The sequence below is a fragment of the Lethenteron reissneri genome, chromosome 49 (assembly GCF_015708825.2).
Source record: "Lethenteron reissneri isolate LAM-NWPU_2019-01 chromosome 49, ASM1570882v1, whole genome shotgun sequence".
In the NCBI taxonomy this organism is placed as follows: Eukaryota; Metazoa; Chordata; class Hyperoartia; order Petromyzontiformes; family Petromyzontidae; genus Lethenteron; species Lethenteron reissneri.
In genome coordinates this window covers 9,101,009-9,128,558 of record NC_083827.1, presented here as the reverse complement: position 1 = coordinate 9,128,558, position 27,550 = coordinate 9,101,009, and the positions used below count along the sequence as shown (strand labels likewise).

At 46.0% G+C, this 27,550-nt stretch overlaps 1 protein-coding gene across 1 annotated transcript in view; it reads left to right on the top strand.

The window, feature by feature from the left end:
• Positions 1 to 27,550, top strand: part of LOC133354910 (teneurin-3-like) — a 417,855-nt gene that overhangs the window by 278,508 nt on the left and 111,797 nt on the right. Inside the window, 1 exon segment of the mRNA XM_061572093.1 lies at positions 757 to 995. Coding sequence (XP_061428077.1) covers positions 757 to 995 — 239 coding nt within the window.

Genomic DNA, 27,550 nt, shown 5'->3' with positions numbered 1-27,550 from the left:
AGTGTGATGGGAGTTTTCCTTAAAATATAGATATACATAATTTGAAGCTCAAATTTTTTTCATTAGAATTTCACGATCAATGAAAGCCAAAAACTCAAAATTCTTTATGAATTTGCATCTGCTTTATACAACCAATTATGCAAAAGAGTTGCCACTGTGTGATAGCCCTAAGACACAATCTGCACTGTAATTTATCCCAGGAAGAGATATTGTGCTGATTTAAATTTGAGAGCTTTGGACGTTTGAAAATTAATGCCAAACACTCACTAATGGAATTGGACACACATCCCATTGTAAGCCCCCTCCTGAACAAGTTCTGCAACTCACGATGGCCTTGCCTGGGGAAAAAAAAGAACGCGGCGACATGGCCATGAATTGTGCAGACGATGCAACTGCACCGAGGTCCACAGGCCAGAGGAGTTTGGGCACCGGGATACTTCAAAGGATGGAATTTGCCACAGGCCCATACCAATCGCGCTACACCTTTTAAAGGGCATCATCATCATCAATTATCAATCCACTGTTGAATGAAGGCCTCTTGAAGTCATCTCCATCTGTCAGGGTTTTGCGATGTAACAATCCAGTTAAAGGGCATCATCATTAGAACAATCATCATTATCATCATCATCAATCGAGATGAATCGATGTGTTTGTGTTTGATGAATATGTCAATGTGGCTGCTTCATCACCACGCGCGTTCGACAGACGAGACGCCGATTGACGGTGTTTGCCCGTGGCTCGTTTTTCACGTGACAGTCACTTCCTGTTCAAACCGGGCTCGGGCACGACGCCGCTCTTCAGCAGCCCGGCACCCGGCTACCCGCTGACGTCCAGCGCTGCGTACTCTCCTCCGACGCGGCCCCTCCCGCGCGGCACCTTCCCGCGAGGGACCTTCACCTTCAAGCAGCCGTACCGCGTGTGCAGCTGGCGCTGCGCTGCCCTGTCCGCCATTGCCGCTGCCGCACTGCTCACGATCCTGCTGGTGTACTTCATAGGTAGGCAATGCGGACACGCGCGGACACACGCGCACAGATGTGCAAAGACAATCACCTCTTCTCCACTTTACAGCCAAGCCGCCCCAGGGCCGTGTTGTATGTACGTATGCATGTTGAACTTCTTCCACACCGTACGTAGCCAACCGTGCTAATCGGAGGTGCGAGGTGTGTTGAGCCAGACTTGCGCAGCACAGCTGTGGCCAAGCTGTTTGTCCATTGCGGAACCTGAGCAGTGCCGCTGACGTCACATGTGAAATGTATTAACCCCACCACTGGCCCCGCTTGGCACAGAACCAAATTCAGTTGTAGAGAGTTTCACGGTTTGGTTTTGGCTTGACTCAACAGATGCCCAGTGGAAAACCACCTGCACCGTCAGGGCCCGGATGTACCGGTGATGATGGTGTTAAAGATCCCCATTGTAACTCACATAGACTGTTGAGAAAATTGCTGTTAGTGAGCACCTATTAAAACTGAAACAGCACATGACAGGGCAATGTGGCCAGACCCACGCCTGACCACCATTGTCTCCCCATTGCTAATGGTGACACATTTCACCTCATGAAAAATAAGAATAGGATTTAACCTTTCTGGCAATAAAACAGGTGTTTAGATGTTCAAATACCAAATATAAACCTTTTGAAATGAATCATGTTTGCATTAACCACACGTACTTGTGGTGAACATGCAAACACACATGCTCTGATAACATTTATGCATTGTTTTTTAAACTGATTGGCCTACACCAGAGGCAGCCTTCTTTCATGGCCTAGTCTCACCAGTGTCAGACCAGAGAATGCCAAAAGGTTTATATTTTGTGTTTGAACATCTTAACACCTGTTTTATTGGGTAAAACCTATAATTATTTTTCATACATTGATACTCTGAAAAAATGTCCCATGACAAATTTCACCTCCAACTGGTACTCATTTTAGGCTGAGTTGAGCTAGGCCAGGCCCAGAATCTATTCACTTGCCACTGATGTTGGCTGTGGCCGGGATTCGAACTCAGGTCACTGGTGCACTAACCACAATTCCACCACTCCACACATACACACATATGTACATGAATACGCACTCGTGTACTATGTCACCGCATTCTCTCCGATGTTACACAAATAGAGGTATTACTGCCACAAAAACCATACGTCCAATTTTATAATAATAATAATGATAGTTATTTATTTATTTGGATAAAGGCTCACTTAAGCAAGATTCTTTTTCAGGATTGTCTTGCATTCGAATGTATGGCGTCCTTCATTTGCAACTAGTGTTTTTTTTTATATTTATTCGATTTTGTTGTACACAAGAACAACGGCAAAACGTTGGGCGGCAAGAAATCAACCGCCGCAAAAATCCGCCAGGCCTCATGCACCCGTCGCAGTCCTGGTGACGAGGTGGGATGGGGGACAGATAACCCGGGGAGCAACTATTGTTTAGTCTAATGAGTCATTTGTAGTCCTGCTTTTGAAACGTCCCATGCTTTTGCAATTTTACTTGCGGTACTCAGATGCTTCACTGCCCATCACATGCGAGGTTGTTCATATGGATAATATTCCCCTTGGGTGGCCGCCCGAGGCAGCTGCACTGGCTCGGTTGTGGGTGCATCAACTTGGGGACATCACAAGTCACATCCTGCACCTCCTTGCCACCGCACGGGCCGACTGTAGACGCCACACCAGGGACCACACTGGCCGCCCTCACGTAGCCGAGTCGCCGCGCGCCGTCTCATCTTGGCGGCTCTCCTTCGTTCCGTCGATTTTGCCGTCCAGCTTTGTGACCCCGAGTGCGCAGCAGCGGCGCTTGCGACTGGGCTGCTCGTGGCCGTTCGCCGTGACCCACGTCTCAACCGGTGCGCGGTGACGACACCGCCGGCCCGCCTTATAGATCCGCGCCTTGACAGCGATCGACGTGCCGCTCGAATGCCGAGCACCGAGGCGCTGCTTTGAAAAAATGTGCGCTGTGCCAGCGAGGTCGGCCTCCTGTGCCACGAGCAAAGGCCGTTGTATACTGGAAGATGAAGAGGCATAAATGGCCCCCGCTTTTCCATCATCCTTCTTCTTATACCTCCGCCCCGAGTCATAGCCCTTCATCTCGGTGTCTTCCTGTCCACATGCCAGTGACTGAACACTGCGAGCCCGCTGTCTCTTCCCCCCCCCCACACCCCCAAGCATCCTCCACGTGCCACCGGCATGCCGCGGTTTCCAGCTGCGTCCTGACCCTCCGGTGCAGATTCTTTGTCGTCCGCGTCGTACGATGCGGCGACGGATACGAAGGGAAAGAGAAGAGACAAATCGCGGCCCCCGGTCGAACACGAGCAGTCTGCAGGGGAGCGAGCGAGCGAGCGAGCGTCACCCGCGGCTTGCGGCACGCGCGCTTGAGCCGCTTGCGCCCCTCTCGTTCCGCGCGCGCGCACGAAAGATGACGGTCCCGCACGCCGGCCGTGGCTCGCACGAGCATGCGGGCGAGGACGCAAGATGCAGCGGGGGGGGCGACAACGTGAACACGCTTGTGGAGCTGCCTCATTGGTCCACCGGGGGTGGGCTCCGGAACAAATGCAATTCCGTTGGATGGACGCGGGAGGGTAAAGCCAAGAAAAGCCCGAATTCGGCATCCGCAGACAAGAGTGTGATCTCGTCCATTCGTGAAAAATTGTTCGGCTCACTCAACAACCAGCATGTCTGTTATGTGGCCGCCTGGCCATCTGTTGTTTATTTAATGCTTGTGTTGCTCGGGTCTCTGACACAATAATGCCGAATGTTTCCCCGGGGGGGGGGTGGGGGAGCGGAGAGATAGCCCATTATTCCATGCTCTGCACTTTGTGATCTCCTTTCTTGAATAATCACAGGACAAGGCTCATCCTCGCCTCCCCTATCCCAGCGGATGAGTCGTACAGTTTTAGCAGGATTGTGCGGTTTGCGAGTGATTGTTTGTGTCTTGTAAATAGCATTACTTTTAGTGTGATAATGCACTGTCCAAACAGCTTAGTGTTTGTCGTGAGGCACGTGAAAATTTCAGTCGGTTACTTTTTTTCCCCGTGCATTGTGCAAAGAAGTCTCGTTATTGAATATTACTTTAATTCATAATACATGCCTGCAACTGTGTGGGGTTTTTTTGATCATCACAAAATAGAAATTCATGAATAGCTGATACGGTTTCCTTTAAAGGGGGCTTTTTTTTTTGCTTGGAGCCTTGCTAATCAGTCGGCAGCGTTATTAGTCTGTCATTTACGATTTGAACTATTGCTTTATAAATGGTTAAATATGCTGAATTATTAAACACCAGTATCTCTAAAGTCTGCTCTTTAAAAAAAAAAATACAAAGTGCTGAAACCTAACCACCCCCACCTCCCCAATTACCCTCTGTCATGGTATGAAGCTGATGGCCAGTCTAGCTGTGATTGCCGTGAAAAATGGTAGGGTCCTCCCGAGACGTAAATCAGCTAAATTTGGAGACAAAGAGTTATAAAATATTAAGGGCAGTCCCTGTAACCGTAGTTGGATTTAGGGAATTTATATCAGACACAGTGACTCCAGCCAATCAATACATGAGCGTTATCCGCTTACAGCCAGGGATCCGCCACACAACATGGGCCGACACAGCGTCCACACACACACACACACAGTAGCCTCCACCACACACACACACCTCCTACACTACACACCACACACACCTCCTACACTACACACACACACACACCTCCACACACCACACACACACCTCCTACACTACACACACACACCTCCTCCACACACACACACCTCTACCACACACACACCTCCTCCACACACACACACCTCTACCACACACACCACACACACCTCCTCCACACACACACACCTCTACCACACACACCACACACACCTCCTCCACACACATACACCTCCTCCACACACCACACACACCTCCTTCACACACACACACATCTCCTACACTACCCACACACACCTCCTTCACACACACACACCTCCTACACTACACACACACACCTCTACCACACACACACACCTCCTCCACACACACACACGCCTCCTCCACACACCACACACACACCTCCTCACACCACACACACCTCCTTCACACACACACACACCTCCTACACTACACACACACACCTCCTCCACACACACACACACCTCCTACACTACACACACACACCTCCTTCACACACACACACCTCTACCACACACACACCTCCTCCACACACCACACACACCTCCTCCACACACACACACACACCTCCACACACCACACACACACCTCCTCCACACACACACACACACCTCCACACACCACACACACCTCCTCCACACACACACCTCCTCCACACACACACACCTCCTCCACACACACACACCTCCTCCACACACACACCTCCTCCACACACACACACACCTCCACACACCACACACACACCTCCTCCACACACACACACCTCCTCCACACACCACACACACACACCTCCTCCACACACCACACACACACACCTCCACACACACACACACACCTCCTCCACACACACACACACCTCCTCCACCACACACACACACCTCCACACACCACACACACACCTCCACACACCACACACACACACCTCCACCACACACACACACCTCCACACACCACACACACCTCCACCACACACACACACCTCCACACACCACACACACCTCCACCACACACACACACCTCCACACACCACACACACCTCCACACACCACACACACCTCTACCACACACACACACCTCTACCACACACACACACACCTCCTCCACACACACACACCTCCTCCACTACACACACCACACACAGGAGCCTCCACTACACACACTAGCCTCTTCTACTCGCCACACACACATAGGGCTCATCCATTTAGTACGTACGCATGGAGGGGGGAGGCGGGTTAACCCAAATGTGTACGCTTGTGTATGGGGGGGTCTACTGACAACGCACGTGCGGAGCGACAGACCAGGTAGCTTCCACATAGCATTACGCAACCGATGAAAAGATAATGCCGCTCAACTGATTCGGAGTGAGACCTCTGCTATCAAACCGGAGCCGGTCATGAGCACACTGCCCAGGTCTAGGACACTCTCCAATCTCTCCGCAACTGCCCTATCACCAATTGGGAGTTGTGGGGGTGGAGTGTCCGATGGTACAAAATACCCAGGCAGGTGCTTAGTTTTGGTGGGGCTGATGGTAAGCCCCCACCTCTTAGTGTCATGCTCCAGGTTTAGCAGCAGCACCTCCAACTCCTCCTCTGAGTGAGCAGCAATTACCAGATCATTAGCATACATAACATGGTTGAGCAATAGGGAGCCATGCCTTGACCGCACCCGGGCATCGATCAGCCTCCCATTGTATCTGTACCAGATGGAAATTCCTCCGGTACAGCTATTGAAGGCTTCACGAACTACTGGGTCTAAATAGATGTTAAATAATGTCCTCTGCTGTAGCAGACGGACATAAAATATGGCATCTGTGCAGGACCACCCTTTCCTGAAACCACATTGGGGCTCCACAAGCCTTTCCTCAGCGTGCCTGGCAAGGCGATGTTGAATAATCCTTTCCCAGACCTTTCCCGGCACACTGAGGAGTGAGATGCCCCTGTAGTTGTTACAGTCTGTGCAGTCCCCCTTTTTTAAGAGGGGGACCACCAGGGCATCCTTCCAATCCTGCAGAACCGGTCCAGTGGTCCAGACTGTTGTTATGATGTCATGTAGGGCAGTCTGTGCACAAACGCCACCCTCCCTCAGCATTTTGCTTGGGAGATCATCTCTGCCCGGTGCCTTTCCTGGTCTCAGGCTCCGGATTGCCTTCAGTACTTCCTCAACAGATGGCATCTCAGCCAGCCACTCACAGGGGGTGACTTCTTCTTCCAATATTTGAGGCACCGCAGCCTCAGCAGGGTCATCCCCACTTTGTCCCACGATGTTTTCCAGGCTGAGGGATTCCTCTCCCCCAGGACCTCACAGAAATGATTAGCAAATCTGCAAACCTGTTCCTGGGAGTCGGAGATTGTATCACAATTCTTTCCCCTAATGATGGTAATAGGTGCGGCGCTGCAGGTTACTTTTTGATGGAGTTAAAGAGCGATCTGTGATCGCGAACCATTGAGGCAGACTCCATCTCCTCAGCAATCCGCGACTACCAACCATCCTTGCATCGCCTCACGGCTCTCCGAACCTCCAAGTGAAGGCTGCAGTAAACCTCATTTTCTGACGTGGGATGCTGTAGACGATGAGAGTGGGCCTGTCGCTTTTTCTCCACCCACCTGAACACCTCCTCTGTCAGACATGGTCTTTGGGGAGGATTGGACCGTGTACCCAAAGCAACCATTGCAGCTGCATGAGCCACTTTCCTAAACCTCGCCCATTTACCCTCGACATCAGGAGGAGTGGGGGATGATGCCAACCCCAGCCGCAGGCGATGATGAAATTCTCGCTTGCAACTTTCATCAGCTAGCTGAGACCATGCCACTATGGGTTTGAATGGGGTCCTGGGTGTACACCCACCCCACGGCACTGCTCACCACAGCGTTGTCGTCCGGCACCACGAGGAGGTGGGGGGGGGGTTTTTGCCGGACACACACACACACACCAGTCTTCACACACACACACACCAATCTCCACACACTCACACCATTCTCTTCCACACACCACGCACACACCCCACACACGCACTCGCCTCAACTTATTCATTTTATTTGAGAATTAAAATGTAAAGACGTTCTTGTTACAATTGGAAAAGGCTACTGAATCTCTGTTCTGCCGCACTTGGAGTAATTCCTTATTATAAGAGTGTTGGTCACGAGCGTTTAAAGTTCCGTTTCAACTACGGTTGAAAAAGGCACTAATTCATCAGCTCTGTCCGTCCATCCATCTGCAACGCCGGATCGCAGTATGTCTCGCAAAAAAAGATGGCCCAATGTAAATTCAATTTGAGTCGAAAGTTACGTTGCCACGAGGCGCTTACCCTCGAGAAGAAAACCAGCCACATTGATCAATTTGTTCCCCAAAACTTCGGCGACAAACAACCATCGTTAAATGGATGTGCCTCTTCTGCCTGCCGTTGGCAACGCCTAATCTATATCGGCTGCACCGCCGTATACTTGGAGGCAGTTGGCTTTGTGTTAATAATCGTGATATACCAGCTCCTCTTTCAAATGCACTTTACACTGGCCACACTCGATGTGCTGTGACAGTGTTCAACTATTTTTGTTACCCTTCGGGCAGTGAATTCATTTAATTGTTTGAGCATCTCACTCACAGGGCATGAAATGAATGTCCATTGTTTCATTGCATCTAATCAAATAGCATTGATTCCCGATGCATTCCCTGTCATGCTCGGAGAGTGTACATTGGCCATGAAGAGTCATTTACCTCAGACAGTTGAGTGTGCTTTGTTTCTTCACCCATTCTAAAACAGCTTTAATAGAAATCTCATGAACGCAAGCGTGGCACAAATCTGTGGGAACTTGATCGTTCTCGGCCGTAACGTTGAACATTTCATTCTGCATGCCCAGAGGGAGCTTCTTCGGCAAACGTTCAGAACAACATCGTCAATCCAGCATTGGATGGACAAAAAATACTGTAAATTGCAAAAAAAAATTGACATAGTATTAAAAAAAACAATACGAACAATTTGCTTAGCTTGATTTCTGCAAGTAGTTGAAGTCTGCAGCCTAATCTTTGGGTTAAAAGCTGGCTGATCCTCCACCTGCTGCCCGAACGCCCTAGCAGCAGTTGTATCGCACCACCTCCTGATATGCCATTCCTCTGGAGCCCCTGATTATAAGAGACGCCTTCACTTGCAATGTGGAGGGACAGCTCCTGAAGTGGGTGGGTGTGGGTGGGTGGGAGAGGAAACGCACTCATTGCAACTTGTGACAGGAGTTGAGCGAAAGGGCACGGGGCCATGTGCATGTTTCCCTTCACGACGCACGGGACGCAACGTCCAGGTTGGATTGGGCGGCTCGACCAATCAAATTGGCAATATTAACTGTCCGCATTGCGCGCGCGATAAAATGCAATATAAGGTCCGAGCAAAATGCGAAACCGCTGAAGCGTGTTTGCTGGGATATATGTACAGTGCAGTGTTGTTGTGTTTTTATTAACGGTAATATATCACGACGAGTTGTCTTTGTTTGTTTAAGTATCAGCAATTTGCCTGTGAATACATTGCCGAGATTGTGCCCGATCTCTTCAGATCTCGTCAGATCTCAGAAGCCAAAGCTGACTTTGGGCCTGGATAGGGTCTGGTTGAGTAACGTCAATACCTAATACCTACAACGGGTGCTGTGGGCTTTTGCTGGGCTATATTGTCAGCAGAGGGCAGAGGCAGAAAGATCCTATACTTAACACGTAGGCTTTCACGACCAATATCATCCAAAATAGAGGGTTTTTTTGGGGTTAGATCGTGTAAAGATATAAATGTGTCGTTAAACCTGCCACCACCCAACACAGCCAACTAGTAAGGGCTGTCACGTAAACAGCACGTGGCCAATTCGTCACTAGTACAGCACTAGTGTATAGTGTAGTGTATAGTGTAGTGTAGTGTATAGTAGTGTAGTGTATAGTGTAGTGTACTAGTACAGCACTAACCGGTGTGTTGGAGAGCCAAGCCACAACATTTACAATCTGAGTACGACGTTTCGTCAGTAATGGCTGTGTCGAATGGTGGCTGGTTTAACGCCACATATATTTACGCGATTCAACCCAAAAAAACCTCTTATGAAATCCTATGCTGTACTGTATTCTGCTCTGACATCTATGCTCCCCGCCTTCGCTAAACCTTCACTGACCCGCATGGTGAACGTACGCTCCAATTACGCTCATGAACGACACAGCATGGATAAGCCCTCATCCAGCAGCGGATTGACAAAACGGGCTGTACATGTAACACAAATCGTTTTTTCATGTTCCCCAGGACATTTTTGTTCAATATTGTACACATATTTCGGCAGTACGTTTTTATTCACGCTGGTTTTTTTTACGTGCCTTTATCATATTTTTCTTTATTCCATTTTAGTCATGTTGGTGACCCAGGTCACTAGCAAATTACATTATCCTGATTTTCTTGACATCCTCACCAGGTTCTATAAAGATAAACTAAACTAAACTGTTGCTTAATGGATTATAATTGCAAGAATATATGAAGAAATGTACAATAAAAACTGAAATTGTTCAAGTGTCAGCAAACCTGCAAAACTCGAGACTGGAAAACGGAGCTCAAAGCTACTGTTTTATTTGCAATTCCCATTTATCCAGTACTCAGGGAGTTGTGGAGGGACGAGAGTGTAGACAAAGATCTGCTCATGCGTAATTGCCCTGAAATGCTGATCACTTCCTTAACGAGGCATGTGGTTGGATGTAATGAGACACCCTCGCGCGGTATGAAAATCAGAGCCATTTCTCAGCAAGCGAGAAGGAAATTACCAAATGGTTCCATGTCAAGGAAGAGAGAGACATGAAGAAATCCCGCATCCAAAATTAATAACTTTTTTAACTTTTAACAAAAATATAATGAGTAATTTATATGTAAGTAGGCTAATTTCGTGTAAATAATGTATTCCTTAATAAATTATGAAAATTAGATGTTTTAAAAATGTATAAATGCATAAGTAAGACTTACAATACGGCATTTTAAATGTCTAGGGGTCAAATTAAACTGTTTAACATTCTGATCGTATCCTCAAAGGAATATGCAGGCCAACAAGATGTATGTATGATTTAAAAAAATATATATTCTATTTGAGTTTTGCTTCATGTGGTATACGCAGCATATACAAACACAGATTCACAGTTTATTAAAAAATATTGAAAGTGAAAATCTTGTTCATAGTTTACAAATGCAAGCGTGTTCACCCTTTGCTTGTTGTGCAAATTGACAGGGCCCTTGGACCCTGAGACAGAAAATAACACACGAGATCAAAAGTGCACAGAGAGGCAATGAGCGATGATGCATGTTTGGAATTGCACCAAGATATGGAAAAAGGGAACACATTGATCAGGGAACAAATGCAAATCGGAGATATCATATTGACCGTGAAGAAAAGTAAGCGGGGCTCGGGCGAGGCACATTGAGCCAGACTGGGTGATGGCCGTCGGGATGAGGCTGCTGACGGAGTGGCAGCCGAAGGAGAGAATGCGCCCGAGATAGTGACCACCGGTGGAGATGGAGCAATGCGAATGTACGCACGTGTACGTGTGTATGTTGAACGCGGCAAATAACACGGCAACATTTATTGATACATCCTTTCTCCTATGGGTTGTACCACGTGTTGTTTAGCACGGTGTACTGTGCCTCTCGTACGTACGTAAGTTGAACTTCTTTCGCACCGTACGTAGCCAACCAACCGTGAGAATTAGAGGTCCGGGTGGTAATGACATCAAAACGAAACGCAGAAAAGAGCAGCTCTAAAGAAATGAGCTTTAGTTCCACTTGCAGAATGGAGATGGATTTTGGCGCCGTAGGACCATGAGGGATGGTGGTTGCGTGGAGAAGCCTTAATCCATCAATGGATAAAACATGGCTGTTGATGATGATGATGATCCATGGAGTATTTTGATCTTTGCCATATGAAACCTATTAATCAAGACGCGTTTTTTCTGCTCACAATATTGTCAACAAAGGTAAAATCTTGCTTTGAAGGTAACACATTGCAGGATAGGTAGGCACCTGCGTAGAAAAGCAGACCTTGCGCTTATCCTTGTGCATCCAGCATAGTGTCATAGTTATGACGACAGGATAACGTACGACGTGCCTTTAAGTTGTTGGTGACTAATTGTCAATTAATTTTCTTGGCATTATGTTGGGAACCCGCATGGCTTGTGCGTCTCATATGGATTCATCTTAGCTTTTGGTTGTATTTCTGTGCTCTCTCCAGAGGATCGACGTAATGTGCCACAGGGCATGTCTTAAAAAAAATATACACCAGCATGCCATATCGCACCTACATCCACACATTTCAGATAAAATATTTTTAAAGGGGGGGCCGTGTCATTGAATTTTCTCGGCAATGCACGGGATATCTGCGGCAAGCTGGACGCGTTATCAGCACCAACATCAGTGGTAGATCTTCTATTTCGTCATGGTCTGTACCCACAGCACTTAATGGTAAAAGGGAGATATTTTTGGACATAAATGGTGCACTCTTGTCTGTATCATACCCTCCTATATTGAAATATCAGATAAGCCGAGCCAGAACAGGGAGAATTATAACACCAGGAGATTGCAACGTAGCGATTGTCAAATATATTAACATGTCTTGATTCCCGTCATTGCATGAGGTATTTGACATTTATTATATCCAATTTAAATGCAGGCAAGTTTCAGATTTTGAAGGTTGGCTGTGACAAAGGGAAACGATGTTGTTTTAAATATATATAAATAATGCCTTGGTGCTATTTAACATTCAATTGGTAATTCGCCATAAATAACCTGGGCTAAAATGTGTCAACAGCATATTGACTAAGAAATGGTTGGTTGGTCGATAGGTAGCCTTCATTCATAACTAGATGAAAGGCTGTTGAGACTAAGGAACAGCTGTATCACGCGAGATCTGGTTCACAACAGAAATGGAGTACAAGCGATTAAGAAGGTCAAAAACAGCAGTACGCTGCATTAAAAAAACATTACCAACGTAAAAAATTTTACCAACTATAAAAAAAAACATTCATTGGTGAGTTCGCCGAAATCTACAACGGGCCAACCTTCCTCCCAAATCTTTATTCCTTCATCATGAGCGCGATTAGAACTCGGCAATCGGCGTCGCATAGCGAGCGGTCACGTCACTGTGTACACCCACAGCTGTGACTATTTTGGTCCTGCCAATTGTCATGCCCACGGCGTAATTCGCACGCCTCAACGCCCTATCTCGCGCTAACATGCTGGGCATCCTCCAGCTCTGGCTGGCAGCAGCCGGAGGTTGGTAAATAAAAGCTCTGACGAAAGGATCTTCGTGCCTCTGTCAGCCCTCACCGGTTCTCTCCCGACAACAAATAATCCGTATTTACTGACACGTTTACCGTGGCTTAATTGTGGTCTTTCTCGTTGTATACGGATTTCTGGCGGTTTCCTGGAAAGGTGCTCTGTAAATCCACGCGATGCCGCTTGATCGTTAAACGTGTTTTTTGAGGCAGGCTTTGGGGCGGTTTTTTTGTTTAAATGACAATGGAGGATAAGCATTGTGCAGGAAAATATCGGCGATGCAATAACGACACTCGCAGTGCTTTTCGCATTCCTAGGCGTGGTTTGCTTCTTGCCCGTCGGTCCTGTGGGAACGTTGGAATGATCGCATCTTAGTCAGGACTACTTTGTGGCAAAGTCTGCAGTGGGTTGTTTTGTTGTCCGATGACTTTAGCTCTTAAGTATATTTACTTAATCAACGATGTGACCGTATATTTTTTCATGGCATGGAGCTCTGGGGGGTGCCGTGTTATGAAGAGCGTCGTATGGAAGCAAAATGTCTCGTCGTTTATGTTAAATACGTTTTTTGGCCACCTTGTGCTTGCTCTGCAAAAGCAATTGGTTTAAATACAACACATTGCAGTTGCAGCAAGTTGTCCACGGCAATCCGCATCAGGAGAATGTGTACATTGCACCCAGCGTCACCGTCTACACAATTCAGCGTTGGCCAGTGAAGCCGCACGGCCACACTTGCAGGCAGATCGCACCCCGAGCCCAATCGCATGCCCTGTGATAGATTAGCGTGAAAGAGCACGCCACGCTCGCCGCGCACGTCAAAGCAACAGCTTCCGCGAATCGTTCGTGGACATTCGACGTCACATCTAAGGATTTTCTTTCTCCCCACAAGCAGACTGTGCAGGCCCGAAACTTTTTTTTTAAGAGTAGCCACCTTCCCTGACTCTTCCTCCATGTTGTCTCCACTGTTCACGCCCAAGGTGGTGGTCTCCCGATTGCCACAGTTCTACTTCTGTCTCTTTGCCAGCGACAATGGGAGGAAACTGCAGACTACTGCAGAGGCTACCATATACGGCTCCCCGATGGGTTTTCGGTTTGTGCCGTGCGTTATTTAGCATGATGTCCGACGATCTATGTTTGTTGTTTGGGTTAGGTCACGTTGCAGTTTCTTGCCAAAACTCTTGTCAATAACACTCCTACACCACCCCAGCGAAATTGTGACATTTACAGAGATTTGTTTGCACGTGCCAATGTTTATTGATCACATTCTGAGCAATTAAGCTCCAGACCGGTGCCGTACGACTTTTAAAATCTTAATTTACCATCAAAATACGATGGCATTTTGATGAAACGATGTATTTTTGTTTATAAAAATATACCATATACCATTGGTTGCCTATTTGCAGCATTTCATGTGGGTCATGATATTAGCTTCCATAGTATGAGTTTTGAGTAACATTGCGTTGGATTTGGTGAATCCTTCAAGTGATTAAAGTCAAGTTCACAATCAGAATCTTTATTATCCTGCAAAAATCTGATGAGCTATGAAGATCTTTCTTTTTTTACTACAGATGTCCAGTTCAATCCAGGTCGGGTTATCTAGCAGTGCAGTGCACGGCTTCACGGCTGCGAGCCAGTTTGGGCGAGAAGCACCGGAGATTGAAACAACTCCATGGTTTAGCTCTTGCGTAGGTTTTTTGACCATAGCGCCGAATCGCTCTGCGATGTGTTTGGGTTTGTGCCGCGTGTTTTGTTCCGCAGCATTGCGCGACATTTCACTCCGCGTGCTGGAAACCAGTTGCCGCGGGTAAGCTTCCCAGCGCGTCGGAGAAAGACATTCGTACGCCGTGCTTGACAACGCGTGCAACAGCCCATAAATCTGACGTATCAAGACATTTTGCCGCGTTTATTTGCCGTGTTTATTCATTCATTGATATGCTCCTGGAGAGGTCCTATTGTGTATGCACGCACAGTGCGGTTAGCTACGAAACACCGGTGGGTCCCCCCACTCTTCATAGTTCCTCGTCGGATCCTCTGCAAGAGGGGCAGCTTGTGGATAATGATATCATGCAGATGACAATGGGTGTCGATGATGATTATCTACTTCTTCTTCTGAGGCCCCGTGACCGCACGGGGGTTTTCGCCGCTCAGATTTTCTTCCTCCGTGAACGTTTATTCTGTGCCAGCTTTGTCGTCACATTTACAGTGCTCGTACCTCGTTCCACCCTCATCACTCCACCTCGCCCTGCACCTGTGACACATCTCCATTGCCCCGAAAACAAATTGTGGGTGCTCATGCTAATTATTAAAATAATTTCTAGGCAAGAATAGCGTATTTTTATATACATTACGAAATTAATTCATTGTTGCTTTCTAGAGGCATTGTTGTCTGCTGGCTAATAGATTGTGTAAAACTATTTACGTAATGGAACACAAACAAGTTGCTTCCTTGCGATTTGTGTGCTGTGTCAGCAAGGTTTGCTTGCTGGTATGATTATCTTTTATTCCACATTGTACGTAAAGAAAACGCAGCTTTGTCGAATATACATACACACGTGCGCACACACGTGTGTGTCAGTTTGTCAAAGGGGGGAGCGGTAGTGTAGCGGTTAGCGCGCTGCGTGACAAACACGGTGATCCGAGTTCAATTCCCGCTCAAGGCCAACACCAGTGACGATTATCTAGGTCGACTCAGCCTCAAATGAGTACCTAGTGTGGTGTGTAAACATCGCTAAGAGGGCGTGGTGCTGGTCACCCATCCCCTCGCTATCAGCACCTGCCCCAACAGTCTGTTTAGACTATACGGGGATCTTTTTTGTATTTTTGTCAAAGGTCCACCAGTGCTACTGTTACATGGAGTATGCATTGCATCCATTGATCATTCTGCTGCCAGATGAATGCCTCCCCATGCTGTGTCAGTCAAGGAGGTGGTTTAACCATACTTCACCATGCTGGTGAAGGATGCATTCCATGATGAGTTCAGATACTACCACTCAAGTTAGCCATGGCCGGGAATTGAATTCAGGTCGCCGGATTCACAGTGCTGAGTGCAATAACCACTGCACCACTGCTGCATCTGCCGCTGTACACGCCTTCCGTGCTTAAATGGTTTAATGTGGGGTTTATGTTCCCGATTTTGTTGCTGCCGAAGCCATGGATAAGTACTATTTCTTAAATCCCCCTCCATCTCTGTCCACCCATGTATCTCTAAATAGGTGCACGTTGAGTCGATTGTCAGGTCGTGTATGGTGGCGTAAAGTGTGGGTCCTACCTCTTCTTGCAGGAGGGGTCTGTGCAGTGTGGAACAAGGGTCCAAAAATATCCTCTTGAAAAGGGTTTCTCTGGAGAGCTTCCTCTTGCGGAGATCCTTCTACTAGCAGGGGCATGAGAAAGCCCTTGCAGGGCTGCACCTTTACATTTTCTCATACTCCAGTGGATGTTTAGCAGAGTGGGGGCTGTGGGTGGCTGTGTAGTAGTCGAGGTTTGTATGTCTGTTGAACGCCTTTCGCCATCCTAAGTAGCTAACCGTGCTAATCGGAGGTGCGAAGTGATTCGTAAGACTTGATATTTTCAGTGAGGTTATTTAAAAGCGCTTCGCCGATGTTAACTTCTATTATTGTATTTCTGCGATCTTACACATTCACAATTATTGAGGGCAAGAGAATCATATTTAAATGTTTTCAGTCTCATAATGCAAGCGATAATGCGTTGTTATGCATGTTAAAGAAAACATTTTGGAACGCTCGAAACTAAAATTACATCATAAACATTACTTGCTGTGATAATAAAAATAATAAACGTGAGTGTGCGAGAAATACTAATCAATGTGACTGCATTCATATTCATTTCATTTCCCCGTGCTTAGATCTGCCTTTCATGCTCTCATTTTGGATGACGTAAAATTAGTTATTAATGACATTCAGCACGACCAGAAATAGGCAAATTAGCTGCTAAATTAGCAGTTGACCTTTCGTGTTGCAGTGGGTTTTCATTGTGCTTTTAATTACCCGTAAGCCTCTGTGAAGTTCCTTGACCTGTTTTGCATAACACACACATCGTGTGCGGATTAGTTCACATTTGAACAAAAAACATGTTTGGCAGTGAAACCATCACTTGGTAATTTTCAGATGAGCTTTGGGGATGAGCTCCCCCCCATATGGGACTTTCCATACGATGATATATTTATTTTCCCCATTGTATGATTATTTTTTAATCCGCTCACTCTGGAGGGATACTAGATATGTGTGTGGTCGGCTGACTGTAATGGTCTCATGGTTAATTGAATAACTGGAAGAGGAACGGGTAATGGCTATGCGTAGAAGTTTTTGCCAAACTTAAGAGCGGACTGAATACTGCTGTGACAGTTGCTTTAGTGTTTATACTTAGTTATTAGACAAATTATGACAAACCAATTAGCTTTGAATTAATTATTATCAAAAAAATTAAGTGCACCCTATTCCCACTTAATTGGAAAATGCCCTTTGGAAGTCATGCACGAGCTAGTATTGCAAGTAGAATATTAAAGCCTGTGCAGTGGTATTGCCTGTAAATATCCCTTAACTCTTGTGCATTTCAACTTGAAGTGCATTGCAGACTACAGCTTGCCACAATATTGCCATCAACATAACCTCCACTCTATTCTTTTTTTTGCAAAGGGTTGTGGCTTGCATGTGGATGTTTGGCAATAATGTGGAAGACACCGAGATTCATGGCAGGGGGTACTGAAAACAATTGGCAACGGTGCTCGCGAGTGAGGAAAGGCAGGCATTGTAGCTTGGCTCAAGTTTGTCTTTGCAGACCTATTTTTTTTCTTTTAATACAGAGTATAAAATGAGAACGTATAACACACTCCCACTGGAACAAACCCCAGCGAAGAGCACTCATTATGTGGATGGCTATTCAATGCCGTGCTTGGCATGGCAAATTGCCAATGAATAGCTATAACCCAACCATGATAGGCTGGCTCCACAAGGGTATCTGAAGCTGGCTCAGGGCCAAGCAGGGCCAAGCAGATCCAAGCAGGGCCAGGGGTGGGGCTAATGATGCACATTTGATCGTGCGTAACGTTTGTCAGACTCGTACACAGCATCGCTGGGTCATCTACCTGCGTGTGGACTCATTCATTGCATGGTGCCGTCAGTGGCGCAGACTTGGGTTCTGCAGCGGAAAAAACAACAAGTCACCTCTTGAGCTGCTGCCAGGCTTGGCTCTACAATACGGCTGTGGCACGGCTCGGTTGTGCGATGGAAAAAGAGGTATTAGTCTCTCAATTTGTCGATGCCAAGTTAAACCTCCTGTCTGTAGGCGACTTTTCTATGCAGAAGCTCACCTGTTCAATCTTACTTGACACATTCTCAGCTTTGCATAGAGGCCTGTGGGCATGCTGAATTCTCAGCTTGTTGGATTAAAAAAAAAGTGGAGCATTACATATTTATGCAGTATTTTTTTCTCTTCTTCCCAAGCTCCAGGGAAGTCTTTTTTCAAACAATAAAATGTACCGTTTTTGGTGGATCAGATCGATAACATATTTATTGGCTAGCCGAATGCAAAGGGAACAGTCTACCCTCGAGCTACAACTGATTTAATTTTTCAACTTTGTAAATCAGTATAAAATGCGTCCCACATTTATCTGATGTTTCCAGTTCAATTCAGGAATTTTAAAAGTTAATGAAGCAGCATGCATGCTGTAGGCATTTCAACTTGACTTTCTGCAGCTGGTTCATTATTCAGGGCAACTGATTACATCTACTGCCTCACTCTACCCTGTGCTCTTCGAAGAACTTCATGCATTGCTGATGGCCTGGAAAAAAAAAGTTTTCTGCACACAACCATGCATTCACTTTCTTATTTATATATTTATTTGGTCTTCCCGTACACAAATAATATGGTACCAGAGGTTGAGTCAAAGGAAAAATGGTTACATGAGAAATTAGATCATATATTCCAAGAGTGGCCATCTGATAAAGAGACGGAGGGAAATTTTAGGAAGGATGTGGACGATTAGACACGTGCACTGGAAAGCAGTGGAGGAGGCGGGGAGGTGGGCAGGGTAAAATAATGATAATTGTGGGTCTTCAGCTCACCTGGCAACATGGTGGAGTGGAAGAAAGACGATGATTTACCCTAAGCCTCTTCTTTGGTGTTCTAAGACCTCTTCTACATTAAATTTTTTCAAGTTGTTGTGCTTCTCTGTGCAAGTCATTGTTTGCTTGTCAGGTGAAGCGTATTAACGGCATTGCCAGACACGACATGGTCACAAGTGTAGACACTTTTGTACAAAGACGTCGTAGAATAAACTCGCTCAATACAGCGAACCTCTCGTCGTCCATTACAGGTTTGCAATTGATTGAGTATTTCACCAGTCAAGACTGGAGTAGCGCGGTAAGAGCAGGAAGAATAAGAGAAATAAAACCTGCGACAAGAAAAACAACCGGGAAAACGCGTCGATCACCGCGCTCCCTGTGATGCTTTCTTCCCTCTCCCCTTTCACTCCCACCGATCAGTGGCTCCCACAGCTCATTGCGTGCCGCTGCACACACCGAGTGTCTGCGTCCGACGTGAGTTGAAGTGTTGGGTACAAGGACTCACGTGCAAGCTGCAGGTGTCCTTCAGATACGCAGCACAAATCTATTACATGCAGCTGCTTGTAGAACAGGAATGAGCCCTCGCCAGGATTAGAAAGGCATGGCTTAATGTACAGTAAATGGTGATACATTTAAATGTTTACGCATGTGCCCAATTGGTAATTTTGACGTCTGGAATGTTTAATGGTTTTTTTTCGTTCAGTCAAGGTTGGTGACCACTGCTTAAAATATAACTCTGGTGCTGAGTTAATCCATGAATTCCGATTATATGGCCAAATGTAAATGGATGTATTTTTTACCTCCACCTTTCTTAAGAATATTTTGCTTAAATACCCAATTGTGGCGATTGGAATGCCAGTGGAGAAAATGTGTGGGTACCGAGTCTTTGGACAGAGCACCGACGTGAACCAGCTTCGTCAGCTGAACCTTCGGGCTTTGCCCTCGACAATGTACATTTCATTGTTGTTCCTTGTGCTGGCCAATAGTTACATTCGGTTTTGGTGCATTTGTGATAGGCTCATTTAATGGTCTGTCTTCCCCAGCTTCAGACGCTGTCGCCCTGACAGACCTGGTTTTCACCTGATGACGGCTGCTTGCGTTGTGGCCGAAACGTCGTGAGAATTATTTTATTATGTTTCATTTTTATTATTTTATTATTTCCATTCTACGTGACTTTACCGAACGAACCAAGAAGATGACTTCCCCAGGTTGTTAACATCTCCAATTGAAAAAACTAAATTTAACAACATTTGGAGCTTTTTCAAATGAATATTACTGGGAAAGGAGTGGATGCGTAGTGGTTTGCGCGTTGATTTATCAATTCAGCAATGTGAGTTCCTTAAATTCCCAGCCTCAGCTAACAGCAGCGGCTAGCGACATCTGACCCAGGATCCTTTAACCAACCAGCACTGACCAGCACGGTGATGTATGGTCAAACAACCCCCTACGATTGGCATGTAAGAGACGAGCATTGCGAGCACGGTATATTCTGGACAATAGCTCAGACGAAGAATACACGACTGCACGTTGTTGTTTATCACTTTTTAGTACCTCCGCAATATGAAAACTATGGGAAACAGTTTATTTAACTTTGGGACCCAATGTTTTTCCTGATATAAAGACAGGAGGGGAACATAAAACATGTATGCAATGTTTCTCGATGGTTAATGGCTCTTATCATTATTTTTATTTTTTGTCAATGTCCTCAGAGGTAATGTGACAGGTCAAGCACCCTCGATGCACCTTATGGTTAAATGGCAGCTACTTGTTTCTCAGGGGACCGTTTTTCTTTATTTTCCAGGACACACGAAATTTTTCCACGAGACAAAAAGCAGCCTTAACAAAAACGCATCAATTGTCCTCTCGGCGTGACCCTGCAAGTCAAATATTTCCCGATTTGTTGCGGTGTAAAAAAAAAATCCCTTAAAAATTTCATTAAATTTATTGAGAAAATTAAATAACCTTGCGGGTTCTTTTGCGGCATTGTCATTGGGAAAATGTTATCATTCCGAATATGCCCTCATTACTTTGAGTTATGCAAATAATTAAATTTGTCTGTCAATTTATGTCAGCCCAGGCTCGCGATGCTTTGACGTTTCATCTCTTGAGAAGAATTTCTCCAAGTGTATCGCGCGTGATTGTGTATTCAGAAATGCGTTCATTTGTTGCATGGTAATTAATTGATTTGCACGAGCAGTGTTTTTTTTTGCTTGCTGAGGTGCATGAATATTGGCTCTGCTGGGAACAATGGAGGCATATACTCAAGTGCCTTCACGTGACACGGCACATGCAAGATGCATTCGTGGGGCGTGGCGTATACATTTCTCCGTATTATGGCAACGTTCAATATTACCAAAGACCACATCGCTTCCAGATTCTTCCATGAAACCGCTAATAATGCCTGTAATAATTGCATGCAAGTTCCCATTATAAGGTCTGGAAATTCAGCACATTTTTTTTTCTGATTGATTTTCTTTTGCATGCAAAATATAGGTATTCTATCAAAGCTGAGCTTTAAAAAAATCCTTAGCCTTTTTTGAATTTGTGTTATTTTCTTAATTTCCTGACGCCTGTATTGATATTATAGCCATTCGGAATGCCGTGAATTTAAACTTGCTTCAGCAAATACAAAGGTCAATGCAAAATGGTAAATGAGTGTGTGCATCGGTGTACGTAGCTATTTGAGAGCAATTCCTTTTTTGTTGCGGAGAGAGGGTTTGTTACAACACTTAGAATTGTCACGGTGTAAGGGGCTGTGTATTGATAACGTGATTTCTGTTTTGAAAGCATTTTTCCATAATTTTGCACGTCTCAAGACATTTCATTCCAGTGTTGGGCGACCGGAGCTCGATTTCCCAGCACGGCTAACATCCGTTACATGCCACCCTTCACCAACCCGCACTGATCAGTGTGGTGAAGTATGGTAAAAAAAAATGATCGGCATGACCTGGAGAATTCTTCACCCATTCGATGCATTCATTTATTTGATTGGTGCATTACAGATTATTTTCTTTTCATTTATACATATTACCCTTTTTATTTTATCAGACATTGTATACTTACTATAAAATTAGGAGCTTATGATGAAACACCATCCACCAGCAGCATGGGTTAGTGGGTGACTGAAAAGCCACAATTCAATCGCCATCGTTTCACAATTACTTGATTAATGCCGTTGTGAAAGGTCGTCCGATTTTTGTGCATGCAAACTATTGCGCAGTCTGATGGAACACTGCTCACTTGCCCCCAATGATTTGTAGTGGGCATAGCTGCTGAATGTGCCATTCGTCAGATGGAAAATTAAGTCCACCTGCTCCCTGGCATCACAGAGCGCGCGACTCTCTTAGCTCAGTTACATCCTCTCTGTGCCAACATTGTAAAAGGTAAGGTTTGAGCTTATTTGACTTGTTACACGGATGGTCGCGTTGAGCCAGTTTCCGCGGCTATCTTACACGGGAGATCCGTGGTACGTGAGCACAGTAGCAACGAACACAAACGACAAAAACATGAATATTGCAGAGAACGAGCGCAGGGTCCTTGACGAATGTAGCGCAACAAACAAGACAAAGTTGTTAACGTTCTCGAACGAAACACGCGCGGGAAAAAAAGGCGCATATATAATGTGAGAGCAAGAGGTGCCTGACAAAACGTAGATGTGCGTGTGCAAGTCACCTCTATAGTCTCGTCTATTGCAAACACCACTGCTGGCAGAAAGGCCTCCACTCTAGGTTGCTCTTGAGAGCCCCTCCAGACAGGACATGTAGTAACAATAATAGTTCAATTTATAACGCGCGCAAATTTGCAGACGTAACGGCCGCAACTCAGAGGCACGGAGCCAAGCTCAGAGTCGCTCGAAAGCGTGATTGTAGAGGTGAGTTTTTAAGTCTCTCTTGAAGGAGGCGATTGAGGTGATGCTGCGAATGTGCAGAGGGATATCGTTCCAGACTGTTGGGGCTGCCACCGAGAAGTGGTGCATAGACATGACCATCCTGGATCTTGGTATCAAGAGGAGGTCGTGAGGTCGTAGATCTACCCTTCCACCCTGACCAGACGTCTTGGAAGACGGACTGGTGGCCAGACGTCTTGGAAGACGGACTCGTGGCCAGACATCTTGGAAGACGGACTGGTGGCCAGACATCTTGGAAGACGGACTGGTGGCCAGACGTCTTGGAAGACGGACTGGTGGCCAGACATCTTGGAAGACGGACTGGTGGCCAGACGTCTTGGAAGACGGACTGGTGGCCAGACGTCTTGGAAGACGGACTGGTGGCCAGACGTCTTGGAAGACGGACTGGTGGCCAGACGTCTTGGAAGACGGACTGGTGGCCAGACATCTTGGAAGACGGACTGGTGGCCAGACGTCTTGGAAGACGGACTGGTGGCCAGACGTCTTGGAAGACGGACTGGTGGCCAGACATCTTGGAAGACGGACTGGTGGCCAGACGTCTTGGAAGACGGACTGGTGGCCAGACATCTTGGAAGGCGGACTGGTGGCCAGACATCTTGGAAGACGGACTGGTGGCCAGACATCTTGGAAGACGGACTGGTGGCCAGACGTCTTGGAAGACGGACTGGTGGCCAGACGTCTTGGAAGACGGACTGGTGGCCCTGCACGTACTGGAGGAGGAGGCTGCAAAGTGGCTCTGTGTTTGTGTGCACGCCGATGTCCGCTCAAAGAACATTGATTTATTCATCATCTGTATATATATTTCGAAAATTGTACCTGGTGTTTTGACTGTGGGAAGTCGCGTGAAATAGTATTCGATAATAAATTAAATAAAGACCCACGACACGTGACCTGCCGATCAACTAACCGATGTCTACCCATTTATGCTGGGGCGGGTGGGGGGGGGATTCAAGAAACTTGTACCATTGCTTCAACTGCCGTGCCCGAAGATGCATGTCCAGCACGCAAACCATTAACACAGTGGCAGTATTCACCAACACGGTGGCTGAACTAACTGCTAATAAAGTGAAAAAGTAATACAGTGATTGAAAAAATGGAATGAGTGCTCGAGCGTTCAATATGAGTTGCCCCTGCCAAATGTGAAGCAAATCATAATGGAACAACATCATATACGTCACCGCTCTCTGGTGCTGCTGGGACTGCCGAGTTGTGTGCCAGTGTAGTGTGAATTGTGGTGATGGTGGTGATGCAGTCAAAACATTCACTCTGGCATTAACACAATTCACACAGACCTGCACAAAGTGCAAACCAACCAGCCTCTGAATAATAATAATTGCAATAATAAAATAAAATAAATCCTGAAACCGCACAGTATTGCTCTTTCTGCATAATGTATACAAGTGCTGGTCTTAAGGCAGGAGTGGCCTGGTAATTAATGCAGGGGTACGAAACGCATGCGTTGTTTGGGTGCACATTGATGTGGACGCCCCATACAGAATGCTAATGAGGCACTTGCCGTGAGACCTGCATCCAAGTTTCTTGCCACCACGGCCGAAGCTCCTGAGCTGTTTCTGCCAACGCGGCAATTCCAAAATCTGGACAGCGGACCCGCTCAGCCCTGGTCCCGCACATGCCTCCCACGTGACAACAGATTTCGTTAGCACCAACCTTCCCGTAGGAACATATATCATGGGAAGAAAACATGTTTCGCGATACCAGTCGAGGAGAAAACTGCACGTGAACGTCTTGTCTTGAGTGGTGTGTTATTACTCGGAAATAACAATGCCCCGGGGAAGACTTATTTATGAAATAGGTTTTACCCTTTAAACCTATTCTTATTTTGTCATATTTTGATACTGACAAAAAGGTCCCAAAACGTATTTATTTCACTGGACAGCACCTATCTTAAAGAGAAGATGGTCCTGGCAAAACTGGGACAGGTGACAACCCTATATGCAGTTGCCTGTGAAAGTGTGTGCGCGCGTATGTGCGTGTTTGGGGAGCGGTGGTGTAGCGGTTAGCGCGGCGCTACGAATCCGGCGAACCGAGTTCGATTCCTGCTCACGGCCAACACCAGTGACGATTATTTGAACCGGTCCTGGGCCTCCCCTAGGTCGACTCAGCCTCAAATGAGTACCCGGTGCAATGTGTAAACATCGTCACTGGGGAGACAAAGGGGCCGGGCGTGGTGCTGGCCACCCACCCCCTCGTGTGCCTGTGCCGACCTTTTTGGGCGCCTGCTTAACAGCACTTGCTCACCCAGATACGACCCAGGCGTCCCGGGCATCGGCAGGGATTAATTCCTGGCTATGCTTATCGGCAACATTGGAATTTTGCAATGTGAACCTTTCCTGGGCCGTTTGAAGATTGCCTGAGCCTAAACTGGGTATTTAGCATCGTGTGTGAACTCCAGCTCTGTGATCCACCTTACCCCTCCTGGACAAATACATCGTTTCTGATGCTCAGCCTTGGACACTTCCAGCTAGATTTTAAGAATTTCGCCCTGTGGCTGACTGTGCACTACAGCTATAATTGCGCTTGTGTGCCACGCTGACTTTAAGAGGTTCTTGCTCGTGTTGTCTGTGTGGGCTAAATATGGGAACGTATGCCTACCGTGTGTGTGTGTGTTGTGCATGTATGGACATGCATTGTGATTCGAACATTTAAATCGGGATCGGATTTAAAAGTCTTTGTATCGTAATCACCGCGCCAAAGACAGAGAGTTAAGTGAACCATGTGTGTGGCACTAAAAAAAATCTGTCAATTAGGAAAAAAAAGTCGCATTTTTTAATGAAGTCAATCATTATGCATGAAGGAAACATTAGTTAGCAACAGGGGGGGTATTTACACTTTGTACTTACAATACCAAGACCGTGTCACTAATAGCAAGCTCGTATAGATTGTCATCTCACATTGTGGAACAATTACATGCTGTGGAGAAAGAAAAATAAACCCAATCACGTTTGAGTAATAAATGTATGAGTGTAAAAAAAGTAGCTTTAAATATAAAACGTCAATATGTACAATTATGTTCGTAAAATCATAGTTTTCAATTAATTCTCCTGATGTTCATGCAAATTAAGTTTCTCGCAAAATGAATGGTCTTCCATAAGCGTATGGTTTTTCTAGATCAAAAGATGAGTTCATGGGATTAGTTGGTCGAATTGTAATATATATGGGTTTTTTTAATACTTTATATTACTTTTGGGGACAAGGTCAGTCCAACTAATTTGGGAGGTTTGAACTGTAATTGGAGGGTATTCAAGTTTCATGCTGCTGGCGATGTTGTCGGGGAGAGCTGACGAGTTGGATTACATTTTTGGCAGTTTTAAGTTAATAAATTAGCTGTTTGTATGTACGTATGTAAAGCTTTCTTCGCACCGTACGTAGCTAACCGTGTAATGATGCCATTAAACTTATCATTTTTTTACATGCAGTCGTATTTTATCAAATGTGTTCCGGTTGTAACTACCAGCATCGTGTCCTGAGGCGAAGAATCTTTTCGGATGTCTCGCAGAGCGCCGTGCCTCGTGTCATTAGGGGGCATCCACAGAAGAGATCCTCACAGAACTTCTCCCAGTGGCATTTTTATAGCTTTTCATATGTGCTGGTTATCGACACGCCACGTGTTTAAGGTACAGATGAACTCGATATATGTGCCGGGAAGCTCAGAAACGTATTAAACTGTAAATATGTGGTCTGAATGACCCAATTCCCCCGCGTCACTTTCCTACTGGACGTCGGTGTGAAAATAAAGATTCCTCCAGTCTAAACAAATGAAAGATAAATTAAGATTCCCAAGCTGCGTGAACGTCTTGAGGCGGCATCGTTTGCACAGTAGGAGGCAGACCTTCCCACACTGTTCTGAGATAAAATTTCGATTTAAAGCTTTCGTGACTGCAGGGATTCATATTCTTGGTTCTTTCGGTAATGTCACGTAGAAGGGAAGTAATAAAATAATAAAAATAAAACATAATAAAAGAATTCTCACGACGTTTCGGCCACAACGCAAACAGCAGCAGTCTTCAGGTAAAGACGGCTGCTTGCTTGTTCTAAGATAGTTGAGTGAAAAACAACATTTTTGATGATTAGTAGACCAGGCTGAGACATTGACCCAGTTGAAAGAAAGGGGGGCCCCTGTCCACATTCAAACCCCAGCATCTCAGCAGGGCCAGCTCGATTGTTTTGACCTCTGAGCCACTTGACCACCTCAGTGTATTTATTTTAATGCATGCTATCAGGTAAACTGCAAATGAACGTGTTTTCTAAGATCAGAATAATGCACTGCACGCAATGTTTTTTTTATGTCGCTCGGTACATTTTCCTTATTGTGTAGCATTTTCCCATGCTACCGTTATATTGTTAAACATTCAAAGTACACCGTGCACCGCCGTGTGTATAGCTTCAAAATCAATTAATTTATCCCGCAGTGAGTTGTGAATAATTTATGTATTGTAAAAAAGAGAAAATGAGCTCTTGAGAATTTTACATCAATAGGCATTGTCCCCTATTTTCCCCACCCCAGCCTGCTCAGTCTGATATCTGACCTACTGCTAATGTGTAATTGGCCTGAATTTTAAATAAAAGCATCTAATGAACCATCCAGTCTGCAATTACCCGAGCAGAGCTGCTATCAATTAATG